The 15906-nt window shown below is 36.4% G+C and overlaps 1 protein-coding gene across 2 annotated transcripts in view; it reads right to left on the reverse strand.

Moving 5' to 3' along the window:
- Positions 1 to 15906, reverse strand: part of LOC123671223 (thrombospondin type-1 domain-containing protein 4-like) — a 186463-nt gene that overhangs the window by 111813 nt on the left and 58744 nt on the right. For both annotated transcript variants that reach the window (XM_045604953.1, XM_045604954.1), the window contains one exon: positions 13485 to 13636. In XM_045604953.1, coding sequence (XP_045460909.1) covers positions 13485 to 13636 — 152 coding nt within the window. The remainder of the gene's footprint in view (positions 1 to 13484; positions 13637 to 15906) is intronic.

A 15906-nucleotide genomic window follows, 5' to 3' on the forward strand; every position in this document is an offset into this window, starting at 1 on the left:
CTGTGGAGAATTTAAATTGATTCATTATCTATATAATAACGGGAAGATTGAAAATTTGTATTCCAAGTTTGTTTTTATAAATAGCTTTGTTGAATGAACATCATCGTCAATGGTATTGAATGATTTTTTTCCATTGAAAGGAAATTGAAAAATCTTCAAAACGTGTTGAAGTTCAAATTATAGGGTTAGGACAATTGAAATTAGGCGACCAATTTAGACTAAGCCAACGATTCGTCTATTTATTTCGACTTTTTAAAGGCTACATAGAAAACAAACAAAATAGACATTTGATCTGCGACATTACATTCGCAATTTTTGTAGGTGTTAAATCGATTTCATCAAACATAATTGACCAGTTCAATGCGTAATTAAAAATAATTTCAAAATTCGAAATGTACGATTCAAATTGAAATCACGCAATCTGTCAATTTTCGTAACAGTCACACCAACTGCCAAGATACAATACAAATGCTACTAGGATGTATAGGGTGTTTTTTTTTCGAGGTATATAACTTTAAGTTGGCATTACTGTTCGGGATGGCGACCGATTTAACAGTTGTCAAGTGATTTATTCTCAGTTTGGTTTGGCAATTCATCATGAATAAACTCACGCCTGAACAACGCTCGCAAATAGTGCAATTTTATTTCGAAAATAATGGTTCCGTACGGAATACGTATCGCACACTAGCGATGAAGCGCACTTCTGGTTGAATGGGTACGCCAACAAAGAAAACTGCCGCATTTGGAGTGAAGTTAATCCTCAAGTGTATGTCGAAACACCGTTACATCCAGAAAAACTGACTGTTTGGTGCGCTTTATGGGCTGGTGGAACCATTGGTCCGTACTTTTTCAAAAACGATAATGGCCAGAACGTTACAGTCAATAGTGATCGGTATAGAGCCATGATTACTAACTTTTTCATTCCTGAATGATGTCCAGGAGCTGTGGTTACAAGAAGACGGCGCAATATGTCACACAGCTCGTGCCACAATCGATTTATTGAAAGACACGTTTGGTGACCGCCTAATTTCACGTTTTGGACCTATGAATTGGCCTCCAAGATCTTGTGATTTAACACCGCTAGACTACTTTCTGTGGGGCTATGTAAACTCATTGGTCTATGCGGATAAGCCACAAACCCTTGACCATTTGGAAGACAACATTCGCCGTTATTGCCGATATACGGCCAAAAATGTTGGAAAAAGTCATCGAAAATTGGACGTCCAGATTGGACTACATCCGAGCCAACCGTGGCGGTCATATGCCAGAAATCATATTTAAAATGTAATTTCACAAGATTATCTTGCGGATAAATAAAATTCATGTCAATCGGATAATCCATCGTTGTTTTATTGCAATTTAAAGTTCTATAGCTCTAAAAAAAACACCCTTTATAATCTGAATATTTCATTGAATTTCGACAATATTTCACAAAACTTGACTGAAATAGAGAAAATATCGTCTAACACTCGTTGCAGAAGGCAATTCCAACACTCATGCGTTCGAAAACTCGCTCGTTTTCGAATTTCGCATTCGTGTTGGAATAGAAGCCCATTCTCCAACTTGTTTTAGAATATACTATTATTTAGTCGAATAGAGATGATTTGTTTGGGTACAAAGAAAATTGTAACATTAACACTTTGTTGAATGACTAATGTCTAAGAAAAAACAACATACACATTGAAAGTAATTTTCAATATTGCAATTAGTCAGAACTATTGAATCAGTAATATTTTTATTTTCATACAAGTGCATTGAATTAACCTGTTTATGGATTGTGGAATTCTCGATATCTGACTAATAAATGAGCATATACTTGATTGATGATGATTTTGTAAATCATTCCTTTAATTGACTTACTCATTCAGTTTTTAGCTTAGTCCAAATTTGAACTTCAATATGTTTACCTACATTGTTCACCTAAGAACGTGAAATCACCGTACCATCGAAAGCTTCTTCACTTCCAGTTTATTGCTCTTTCATAATAGAAGTATACATATCAAACTTTGCAAAATGTGAATAATTATAACCTCTACATTAATTTTATCGTGGTCCTCAGAGACAAAATTTTGTTGTTCAATTGGAAAGAACTAAATTCTATATTCGATATTTATTTGGTTTCTATACATTCGTACGTAAACTGTGGAAATGTTAATTTTTTCCCTCGAACGATTACAAAGGTTTAAATGAATCTTCTCACAAAATAATTGCGAATATAATGTGTAATAGAGACATCATTAAATATGAGACATTGTGCATTCCGAGCTGCATTCCCTAATCATTATTATCGATATACTAGGTTACATTCGCAGGACATAATATCTGTCAATGACCTGATCACATTATCTGGCATATAATTAGAGAACCTATGGATTCTATCTGTGTGATTAGTAAACAACCCATCATTCAAAATCCTATAACTCAGTTATAGAGCTGCCATTGCTAATATGTAGTTTCATGAATAATTCTCTATTTATCATTCACCTATAGAAATATGGGAGAATAAAAATACAGGGTGTTGGTGAATAAAAGCGACAAACTTCAAGAGGCGATTCTGCTTAGAAATGTAATGATATTATGCTATATACTTTTGTCCGCAAATGCTTCGTTTTCCGAGATACGGGGTGTCTCAATTAAAAAAAAAAATGGAACGGCACTGATGTATTTCAAACTAACAATAATTTTTTAATTTTTCATTCAATATACGTAATAAAAAAATCTCTCCTACCATTTTTTTGTATGGGGAGCCGTTTTTATTCAAAAAAATAAAACATAAGCCTATACTAGCGTCGCTACTACATGTGTCAAAGAAACGACAAATAAGCGTTGAGATGTTTTATTTTTTTGCAAGATGAAATGATTGTTAGTTCAAAATATGATGGCAGGCCATTTTTTTCCCAAAATTTTGTCACAAATTTCTTCATACAATCTCAAAAGAAAACATGATTTACGGCAATATTTCGTAACAGGTTTAATCAAAAGTTCTAAGAACAACAAATGTTTCATTTCTAATTAAATTTAAAAGTCCATGGTAGCTGTTCAATATTCAGTAACTGTTTCAATTGCATCACTGCATAGATCATAGATTCCATTCAATTTCGCACAAATATGATCAATATTATCTTCCCAAATCAAATTACCGTTGATGTATACCCCGAAGATCCTTGGTCTTGATAATGTGCATTATCAACGAATTACATCTGCACCATGATACGAAACTGTTAGCAAAATTATTTAAGTTCTAGTTCCTCCTGAATTGCAGCACTAACAGCAATCGACGAATCAACCGCATACAAAACCGTGCACTCAGAGTCAACAATATAGGCAACCACGTCTTCAATAAATATAATGAAAATTAAAGGTCCAAGAATTGATCCTTGCGGAACTCCATAGTCTACTTTATGGATTTCGGATCATCCGATTTATTGCTACTCAACATAATGTTATCTACCCAAAGAAAGCTTTCGACGAGACTTATATCGACGAGTTAGTCAATGTCTCCACTTCTTTAACGCACTGTGTAGTGTGTTATGTACATCCATCATGTGAAGTAGGTGTGTATAATACTAATTCATACTTCTATAATTCCAAGATACTAGAAATGATTTATAGGTATATACACAAAAGTATTTCTCCGTTGAAGAGAGTTAGGATAAAAGATAGACCTATTGAAATGATCATAAAGCTAAAAACGATTGATCGGAGAATAAGAGATTAAGGAAGGTATTGCCGACCTCATTCAACATAAAAATACCCCAAACCATAGAAGTGATGGAATTTTTTTCAAATCAATAGGTCACCATCAAGATCATTCTAGCCAAAAGGGACTGCTTCAGACAGATTCGATCTCACAACTACAAAATGAAACGTTTTTTAAATCGATGACTGGTCAACTGATGAAGGCATCTACATTTTTCTGCGATGAAGAAGTCGATACCCTACTACAAAGACCGACTTTCGTGTAACTGTAATCATTTGGAAATGTTTCCAACGATATCTGATAATGTTAAAAGCCGATACCGCGTGTCAGTCGCTCGAAATTTCGAAGGAAGAATCTGTCGATAGTGAAACACGATATTTGTGCGTATCGGAGCGTTGAAATGGTAGGATGTGACGCAATCTCTCGCCTTTTTCACTCCACTGCTCCTGAACAATAAAGTATTAAATCAGAGCTTGTCCGATATGGAAGCTTCGCACTTTGTCATCTTCAGCGGTCACTTGATATCGGGTCTGCCGTTGCATGCAAATTGAATTGGGAGCGTGCAAAAAAATTATGATTTATCTTCACTTGTTCACAGAGAGAATAGGGTATGGATGCTGAATAATTAATCTTTTCTTGTGGCCCAAGTGTTTGTCGATTGTTCCTTCTCTATTATGTTTAGTGTGAGAATTACCTAGAGAACAGTGAGGGTTTAAAAAGAGAATCTAGACCGAATTATCTTCTAAGAGGCACCAGTGTAATACGAAGTATTCTGCCTCTTCATACATCTGAGATGAATACCAGAGTACATTCTTTATTTCGAATGCTCAGTGGACTATTCATTACACCTATTTCTTCCTATTTCAAAGAGTTGTTTCTAGCAAGCAAGAAGTTCCTTTGAAAAAACCTGAAGGGATGCATTGTTCCCAATGTTCAATACTATAAGGTGTACAACTTTGCTTCCGCCGTTTTGCAATAGAAGGCTGTAGCGGTAAGTGGTAGTCAGAATGAATAGATCGTAGATGTCATACAATAAGCTTGGGTATTTGTGAGCATAACGCCATCGAAATATTAGTCGATTTGTGTCGGCATCATAAAGTTATTCTTGATTAAACATGTCAGCTTACGAGCCAAATTCTCGACATTTGCGGGAGGTTTTAATTTTCTGCATTAATATGAAGAAATCTACGTCTGCCGATCATCGAATGCTCTCAAATATCTATGATGAAGACCTGCATGGGGGTGGAAGAGAGAAGGTTTTCGAAGATGCAGAATTGGAGGCATTACTTGATCAAGACTCGTTTCAAACACAACAAGAATTGGCAGAATCATTGGGACTGGCGCAACAAGCCACTTCAGAACGCCTGAAGGTCATGGGAATGATTCAGAAACAAGGAGATTGGGTGCTTTACGAGTTGAAGCCGAGAACGGCGTTTGTTTGCTTGTAAACAGCTGCTTGCAAGGCTAAGACGGAAGGGATTTCTGCATCGCATTGGAACTGGCGACGAAAAATGAGTTTATTACGATAATTCCAAGTGCAGAAAATTTCAGGGATATCCTGGCCATGCTTCCATGTCGACAGCCAAATCAATGTTCCAATGGTTCCAAGGTCTTGCTTGGTGGAACCAGTTCGGCGTAGTGTATTATGAGTTTTTAAAACCGACTGAAATAATCACAGGCGATCGTTATCGAACGCAGTTGATGCGTTTGAGCCAAGCATTGAAAGTCAAACGGCCGCAATACAACGAGAGACGTGATTTTAAAGCATGCCAATGCTCGACCCTATTTTGCAAAAGTGGTCAAGACATACTTGGAAACGTTGAAATCGAAAGTCCTACCCACCCACCGTATTCTTCAGACGGTGCTCCCTCGGACTATCACTTTTCGCGATCAATGACACACAGCCTGGCTGACCAGTACCAGCAGTAAAAAATTGGATCGATTCGTTGATCGCTTCGAATGATGACCAGTTTTTTCAACGCGGGATTCGTACGCTTGCCGAAAGATGAGAGAAAGTGGTGGTCAGCGATGGAAAATACTTTGAATGTGTAACCAGTTTTTCACAATAAAGCCTCGAATTTCGGAAAAAAAAACAGCGGAAGCTAAGTTGTACGCCTAGGTACATTCTTATACAAGGTGCCTATGTATACCTGTTGAATTTAAACTCGATGCAGACTGAAATTCTTGAAAAAACGTAACAGAAATTTTTTGACAATGAGGCTTCGTTTCTGAGTTATTGGACTTCGAAGTAAAAGCTTGTCGGGACAGGTGATTCCCAAATAGACCACAACCATCGATTTCTTATGTTCATTTATCTGGATAATAAATCCAAACGTGTATCTAGATTTGTAATTCAATTATAATGAACAGACTAACGAATTATATCATTAACCCAATTTCAACGATCGAAAAGAATCACTCGCTCAATCAATTCATTGAAAGACTATCGATTTGGTTCAAAAGGCTCAAATTTAGCCGATAACCGAGCAGAATGTGTCTTTGGAATCATTTGAAACCTTAATACCCTGTGTGTGGTCATCAGATTCCTAGATTCGCTCGTCGATGACAGATTTATTGATTTATTCGTTTATTTAAATGACACATTGGAAATTCGTGTCAATAGAAAGATAACACGCCTATATTTGAACGAAGTGTGAAAGATCGTACACATCAATAAGGAGGTCTTGTCCTGCAGATTGTGGCGAATACATCAATCAATTTAATATCGATTTGACAAATAGTTGTTGAGAAAGGGTTCAATGAAAAGCAATAACACTGATTATCAATGAACTATTATAATAGGAGAAGTGATGACATATCAATTGTATACTGATCTCAGAATTTGATATGATCAGAGAAGGATTGATAATTGCCATATCAATTGCACAGGTTTGTTACTAAACAAACAAATTTTAAGGTATAGTTCTTCCAATCTTACTTGAACGACTCAATAAAAACGCTTGTCCAGTTTTCATTTGATGGAAACTTTAGAATTGAAAATAATATTTATGCGATTGTATTAAATTCTAATGTCGATTCTTTCAGATAATTTGCGACGTTAATAGCTTTTGTTGTCTCATCATTAATGGTATAGTATATCTGAAGTCACTTGGAGGAAGTCAGAATACTTCGATGATACAAGGGTTGTCCAAGTTCCCAATAATTTCTTTGGGGCCAATGAATTTTTGCCTAACAATACTTTCAAATAAACCCCGTTATTTAACGAATCGCGGTATCCACTTCAGAGGGACATCTTGCCAAGCCTTTTCATGGACTTGTTCAAGTGACTTAGGATATACTATGCTATGCTATTCTACTGTGTTAAACTTTGATTATTCTATTATCTCGACCTGTAATATATTAGCAAGGAACATTATCAGCTTTAATGCCATGATCATCGCATAAAACTGAAGGGTGTTTTTTTTTAGATCTATAGAACTTTAAATTGCAATAAAACAACGATGGATTATTCGATTGTCATGAATTTTATTTATCCGCAAGATGATCTTGTGGCATTACATTTCAAATATGATTTCTGGCATATGACCGCCACGGCTGGCTCGGATGTAGTCCAATCTGGACGTCCAATTTTCGATGACTTTTTCCAACATTTGTGGCCGTATATCGGCAATAACACGGCGAATGTTGTCTTCCAAATGGTCAAGGGTTTGTGGCTTATCCGCATAGACCAATGACTCTACATAGCCCCACAGAAAGTAGTCTAGCGGTGTTGAATCAGAAGATCTTGGAGGCCAATTCACAGGTCCAAAACGTGAAATTAGGCGGTCACCAAACGTGTCTTTCAATAAGTCGATTGTGGCAAGAGCTGTGCGACATGTTGCGCCGTCTTGTTGGAACCACAGCTCCTGGACATCATGGTTGTTCAATTCAGGAATGAAAAAGTTAGTAATGATGGCTCTATACCGATCACCATTGAATTAACTTTCTGGCCATCATCGTTTTTGAAAAAGTACGGACCAATGATTCCACCAGCCCATAAAGCTCACCAAACAGTCCGTTTTTCTGGATGTAACGGTGTTTCGACATACACTTGAGGATTATCTTCACTCCAAATGCGGCAGTTTTGTTTGTTGAGGTAGCCATTCAACCAAAAGTGCACTTCATCGCTAAACAAAATAAAATGGACGTAGTGCGCGATACGTATTACAGAACCATTATTTTCGAAATAAAATTGCACCATTTGCAAGCGTTTTTCAGGCGTGAGTCTAAACATGATGAATTGCCAAACTAAACTGAGAATAAATCACTTGACAACTGTTAAATCGGTCGCCATCTTGAACAGAAATGCCAACTTAAAGTTATATAACTCGAAAAAAAACACCCGTTATAAGCGCACAAAAGTGTTTTAGATGGACTTGGAGATGTTCTGTCTGAAGTTAAGGCAAACTAGTAATAACATCGATAATATTGATCAGAAAATGTAGGAATTTATTGGTTTGTCTCACCTAGTGCTTTTCGTATTCCACCATAATCTTGTTTTGGCAGTATGACGGTCCTTAAAGATGCGACATCATTTTCTTCTGAACTTGACGTATTATTACCGACTTCTATTGATGAGATGTGGAAGATGGGCACAAACCCCACCAATAAGGGCAATAAAATTGCCAAGCGGCAGTACGTGTTCTGAATCAGAATACTTTTTTTTGTAATTTGAATTGTTTCCAGAGAGTTGGCATTTCTGAACGATTTCAGAAAAAAGTCAATTGATAGATAATAATCCTAATGAGGTGAACACCATTTCATTCTCTCTGATTTCTTTGATTAAAAATTACAATCAATTATCGTCGAGTTTTACGTAAATGTTGATACTACGAACTTAATTTGAATTCGTAATTTATTTTCGACCTAAATTCACCATGTTATCAAATCAAACGCATAAATGTTCGGTAACGAGTAGAAATATTTCTACTCCTAGCTATAAAACAGAGCTTGTTGTATCTTGATTGGACGTCAACTTAATAGATCATTCGCGCATTTGCATTTCCTTCTGTTGCATTTTGAATGCTGATGAGCTATAAACGTACAAATCGTTGTCTTCCTGGCAATTATCAAATACAACAGATATTTGTCCTACTTTTTCGATAGGTCTTTCTTCTATAATATATTCTTTGCGAACTCTCAAGTAGCACTAATATTCTATTCTTGGAAAATACTTCACTACTATGTGAAAATATTTCTGAGCGCTCGTTCCCCGAACAAATCGCTTTTTTTTTGCCTCAGTGTCTATAATTATTTAATTTTGAAACAAGAAATTAACAGAATTATGTCTGTCTGTTCGGCTGAATACAATTCTTGAACGGAAAGACGTTGACACTTGAAATCTTTAGGGTAGGTCCTTGCGAAATTTCATGTTGAAAGCGGCACAAAAATCATAGAAAATTCAAGCCGAATATCGAAAAAATGAGAAGATCACTAAGGTGAAATCAGGAGCTTTTAAGCGCTCGTATAATTCACGCGCAAACTGCGCCCTTCGATATACTTATCTATATACAGTTCTGGAGGAATACAATTGGCGTATGAATGAGCCAGTTGTACATAGGCGTACAACTTTGTTTTTGCCGGTTTTTTCCGAAATTCGAAGCTTTATTGTGAATTAATTTGTTATACATTTATGATTCAAAGTATTGTTCATCGATGGCCACTACTTTCTACCATCTTTCGGTCAGCGTACGAATCCCGCGTAGAAAAAACTGGTCATCTTTTGAAACGATCCACGAATTGATTCAATTTCTTCATAAGATAGGAAGTGCTGGTCAGCCAGGCCATGTGCCATTGATCAAAACAAATGATAGTCTGAGGGAGCTACGTCCGGAAAATCCGGCGGGTGGGGTAGGACTTCCCATTTCAACGTTTCCAAGTATGTCTTGATGACTTTTGCAACATGAGGTCGAGCATTGTCATGCTGTAAAATTAATTTATCATGTCTCTAGTTGTATTGCGGCCGTTTGTCTCTCATTGCTCGGCTCAAATGCATTAATTGCGTTCGATAACGTACACCTGTGATTGTTTTAGTCAGTTTTAACAATTCATAATACACTACGCCGAGGTAGTCCCACCAAATACTGAGCATGACCTTGGAACTGTGAATATTCAGTTTGGCCGTCGACGTGGAAGCATGCCTGGATATCCCCATGGTTTCTGAAATTGGGGTTATCGTAATGAACCCATTTTTCGTCTCCAATCCAATGCGATGCGTAAATCCCTTTCTGTCTTTGCCTTGTGAGCAGCTGTTCACAAGCGAACAAACGCCGTTCAATATATTTCGGCTTCAACTCGTACGGCACCCAATTTCCTTGTTTCACAATCACCCCCATGACATTCAGACGTTTTGAAATGGCTTGTTGTATCACTCCTAATGATCCTAAACAATTCTTGTTGCGTTTGACACTAGTCTTGATCAATTAATGCCTCCAATTCTGCGTCTTCGAAAACCTTCTCTCTTCCACCGCCATGCTGGCCTTCGACGTCAAAATCACCGTTCTTGAAGCAATGAAACCACTGTCTGCACGTTCTTTCACTAATTGCGGCTGCACCATAGGTATTTGAGAGCATTCAATGAGCCTCAGCCGCAGATTTCTTCATATTAAAGCAGAAAATTAAAACCTCCTATAAATGACAAAAATTTGGTTCGTAAGCTGACATGTTCAATCGAGAACTTTATAATGCAGACACAAATCGACTTATATTACGATGGCGCTATATTTACAAATAACTTAGCTTATTGTATTACATCTACGATCTATTTCTTTAGACTACCATTTACCGCTGCAGCAAAACGGCAGAAGCAAGTTGTTCACCTAATAGAATAAGGATTATGGTGCATAAATTAAATGCATATTTAAATTTTCAGAATATTTGTGCACATGATCCTATTCACGTGTAATTACCATCAAAATATCACCTAGATTCCTTTTTCGTAGCTGTAAATATTCCCGTCATACGGTCCGCCGTAAATGAACACATCATCAGCTTTTCACTCTGTGTCAGAGAGCACAATGCGACCTGAAATTAGTTTTCAATTTTCCGCATAGTTGCCCTTGTTAATATCCTTTGTACGTCATTTAATAGTTTTCAACCGAGAATAGGCTGGAATATATTGGTCTAGCCGGAGTCGATATCACTTTCAAATTGGTTCACTGACATTCTGTCACTGTCGATTTGTATTGATTCACGTAAGCTTTCGGATGTTGGTTGGCACATGAGTAGCCTGTGATCATAGGTTCTTTTATTATCGCAGGTTCCTGTGTTGTAACGAGGTTTTATTGCATTTTTGACTAATGAAATGTGATGAAGGTAGTGATTAACTACGAAATAGATGCCTAAGGAGCAATTTGTGCAAGTTTTGCGCACTTGTTCCAAACGAACAAAGGCCTTTGTAAAGGGTGTTTTTTTTAGAGCTATGGAACTTCAAATTACAATAAAACAGCGATGGATTATTCGATTGACATGAATTTTATTTATCCGCAAGATAATCTTGTGACTTTACATTTTAAATATGATTTCTGGCATATGACCGCCACGGCTGGTTCGGATGTAGTCCAATCTGGACGTCCAATTTTCGATGACTCTTTCCAACATTTGTGGCCGTATATCGGCAATAACACGGCGAATGTTGTCTTCCAAATGGTCAAAGGTTTGTGGCTTATCCGCATAGACCAATGACTTTACATAGCCCCACAGAAAGTAGTCTAGCGGTGTTAAATCACAAGATCTTGGAGGCCAATTCACAGGTCCAAAACGTGAAATTAGGCGGTCACCAAACGTGTTTTTCAATAAATCGATTGTGGCACGAGCTGTGTAACATGTTGCGCCGTCTTGTTGGAACCACAGCTCCTGGACATCATGGTTGTTCAATTCAGGAATGAAAAAGTTAGTAATCATGGCTCTATACCGGTCCCCATTGACTGTTACGTACTGGCCATCATCGTTTTTGAAGAAGTACGGACCAATGATTCCACCAGCCCATAAAGCGCACCAAACAACCAGTTTTTCTGGATGTAACGGTGTTTCGACATACACTTGAGGATTAGCTTCACTCCAAATGCGGCAGTTTTGTTTGTTGACGCTTCATCGCTAAACAAAATAAAATGAACGTATTCCGCACAGAACCATTATTTCCGAAATGAAATTGCACTATTTGCAAACGTTGTTCAGGCGTGAGTCTATTCATGATAAATTGCCAAACCAAACTGAGGATAAATCACTTGACAACTGTTGAATTGGTCGCTATCTTGAACAGTAATGCCAACTTAAAGTTACATACCTCGAAAAAAAACACCCGTTATAAAGATGGAATTGATATCAATATCGTTTCAAGAGAGATGAAATTGTTCCATTGGATAGCATGCATGCTCTAGACAAGGGCTGGGAATCATGAATGAATGGTATAAATATTCGAATATTCATTCAATATTTATTCGAAATATAGCGGATTGCATTTTTAGAATATTCATGAATTTTCACTGAATAGTTGAATATTCAATGAATAGTTTTCTATTCAGTGAATAGTTTTCTATTCATGAATAGTTGATTATTTACTGAATAGTTAAAAAATTCGATGAATAGTTTTTGATTCATGAATAGTTGAGTATGAGTTGGAACTCCCCGAAATTTTCGGAAATAAGTATTCACAAATATGTTTCCTGAACTGGTATTATCCAATGAAATGACTTTGCTGGAGTAAATATATCAGAAATTTTTTGGCTGGGCTTGTCTCCTTTTGAATAACGAAAAATTCGTTTGGAATTTTTATGAGTATACGGATTTTAAAAATTTCTCTCGCTTAGTCAATATGCATGAAAATTTGTGTGGCTTCATGTTGATTCATAAATCAAAATTATTGTCAGACCAAAATTTCATAAACTCAAATATTGTCAGATCGAAATTTTGAAAAAAGTAACGAAAGAGTAAAATTAAACATACAACTAAAAAACTGCTATTTCACGACAATAACGAACGTAGTACTTCTCTGAATGAACAAATATTCGTTGAATCATGGCGAGCAACAGGCATTTGAATACACTTGTCACAAAAATTGAGGGATACCTTTGAAAAGAACCCAAATGATTGGGCAATTTTCAACATGGTATAACTAGTCAACAAATTGCCTTACATTGAGAAATAAAAAAGTAAATATTAGCGTTAAGTGTCTGATTTTCGAATTCATAAATGAAAACATTTTTGGGCTATGGTTCCGAAGGAATCATTGTAAGGCCATCGATTTTTTTCCAAATTATTGATTGTCTTAGAAAAGATCCCCGGGTTCGAATGATTTTTTTTTTGATAAACTTACAAAAGATCCATGGAAAGAAGGAGAAGAAAACTCCTTGAAAAACTTAAGAGAATGCTACAATTGCAACAACTACCAACAGTTCAGATCTGCAGTATCGAAAATACGCATAGCTTTAATCATACCCAAACTTCGGAATGAAGAATTGTAATTTAAAAAATTGTAATATAATAACTGACATTTAATTTTCGATATATTTTTTTTGTTTCTTTGAAAAACGAATACTTCCTTTTCTAGACAGAGGGATTTTTTAATTAGGTGCTTTTCATTGCCAAAATATCATAAAGATCCATTTTCTACCTCTTCTAGGTTTTCAAATCTGAGCCGTGAATTAGTAAGATTTCGTTTCAAAAATGATATAGCCAGTCATCTAGAGCCTATTGTATAACTCAACCAAGTGCAACATTGCATGCAAGAGTACATAAAATTCTTAATGTCTTATACTAGGAGAATATGACTATTTTTCGAGCTTACCTATTATCTGTTGGTCTCTGGATACAATATCTCGTTTGAGTCATTATTCCGCCTCCGCAAGTTCTTGTGCATTCAGTCCAAGCACCCCATGCTGACCAGACACCACTCTGATCCGGCCTTTTTCCATATTTGCTCTGAAATAGGGCATGGACCTGCAAGGGAACGAACATTACTGAATGGTAGCAAGAGATATAGTTGTCGTAAAATCATTTTTATTTCCCTTAACATGGAGTACTTCCAAAGAAGGTCATTCAAATAAAGGAACTTTTGTTGGGGAGTCAAATATCACAACTATGTGAACATAAAAATTATGAATTCTTCGGTTTTCCTGTTAACTATGGTTGGGATCACCCATGAGAAGCTATAACTTCATTTCATTACTTATGGTTACATATGCTTTCTATTTGATATATTGAAAATTTATTAAGACTAAAAAGGACGACTTTATGATATTTTAACTTCGGAAGTGAAACGTTATTATACCGTTGCTTGAGAAACAACGTTTGAATATTTTGAGAGCTAATTCTAGACGTCTAAAAGAGCAAAAATTGAAGGCCAATTGAAAAGTCACCGGTCTACCATAGTAAAACACATTCTCTTGGCAAAATTCGATTTTATTATTAAACATAGTTGCCTTCGAGGGCGATAAAGCGATTTTAGCGATCCTCCAACTTTTCGATAGCATTTTTGTAGTACGATTTGTTTTTCGCTTCAAAATAGGCATCAGTTTCGGGGATGACTTCTTCAGTGGTGCTGAATTTCTTTCCGGCGAGCATTCTTTTGAGGTCTGAGAGCAGGAAAAAGTCGCTGGGGGCCAGATCTGGCGAATACGGTGGATGCAGAAGCAATTTGAAGCCCAATTCATGCAATTTTACCATTGTTTTCATTGATTCGTGACACAGCGTATTGTCTTGATGAAACAGCACCTTTTTTTCTTCAAATGAGGCCTCGTTTTAACGACTCCATACTTTATACGATCCAATAACGCAATATAATATTCGCTGTTGATGATCTGGCCTTTTTGGAGGTAATCAATGAATACTATACCTTGGGCATCCCAGAATACTGATGCCATAACCTTGCCAGCTGACTGTTGTGTTTTTCCTTGTTTTGGATTCGGTTCATCGTGTGCAGTTCACTCAGCTGACTGTCGATTGAACTCTGGAGTGAAATGATAGAGCCATGTTTCATCCATTGTCACATATCGATGCAAAAATTCAGATTTATTGCACTTGAACAGCTTCAAACGCTGCTCAGAATCATTAACACGTTGTTGTTTTTGATCAATTGTGAGCTCGCGCGGCAACCATTTTGCACACAGCTTTCTCATGTACAAATATTCGTGAATGATATGATGTACACGTTCAGATGATATCTTCACAATGTCCGCTATCTCGATCTACTTCACTTTACGGTCAATAAAAATTATTTTTTGAACTTTTTTGATTTTTTCGTCGGTGACAGCCTCTTTTGGGTCTTGGTGCTCATTTCACCATTTAAATTTAGCATACCGATCAATTATGGTTGATTTTCCTAAAGCAGACCTCGGAAGCTTTTCATCGAGCCGAGATTTTGCTTCAACTGTATTTTTCCCTTCAAAAATCAATATTTTATCGGCACACAAATAGTTATTCATTATACAAGGGAAAAAAGTATTAGATTTTAGCTCGCGGTTATGTTGTCTCCCGACGCGAAGCGGAGGGAGACAAAAAACCGAGAGCTAAAATCTAATATTTTTCCCGTGTATAATACACTATTTTTTTCTGTGACAGGAAAAACGACAATTTAATAGTGAAAGAACATATTATTACAATATATTGAAGTCAGAATGTTTTCGATATGAATTTTGAATTTTTAAACTAGTAAGCTGCAAATAGACCTGCGTTGCTAAGAGAAACTTCAAAGTAATCAAATATCTGTCAATTTAATTTTGTGATTTGTTTCAAAAATTGCGAACTCAGTAATAATTGTTTAGTAGTTATTTTGTTGAATAATATAAAGTTAAAAAATGTCTGATTCCGAGTTTTCTCTGACTCCACTCGAGTTGATAGAAGCAGAGCAAGTAGCGTCAAGAAAATTATTGCCAGCTAAATCGCGGAAAATTTACGAAACCGCGTTTTCAAGATTTATGGAATGGAAAATGAAAAAGACATGCAGTTCTTTCTCGGAGACAGTGTTACTGGCTTATTTTTCGGAATTGGCACAACAACAAAAGCCATCAATAGTGTGGTCGAATTATTATTATTCCTTTATCTATATGTAGATAAATATATATCCGGGAAAAAAGTAATTTCGTGAAAAGTCATATTTTGTTACCTGTCAACAGAGATAAAATGTCAAATTTTTTTCCCGTCACAGAAATCATTCTTTTTTCGTCACAGAAATCATTCTTTTTTCGAATAACAAAAGTAGCTACACTCAC

Source organism: Harmonia axyridis, chromosome 1 (assembly GCF_914767665.1).
Source record: "Harmonia axyridis chromosome 1, icHarAxyr1.1, whole genome shotgun sequence".
Classification (NCBI taxonomy): Eukaryota; Metazoa; Arthropoda; class Insecta; order Coleoptera; family Coccinellidae; genus Harmonia; species Harmonia axyridis.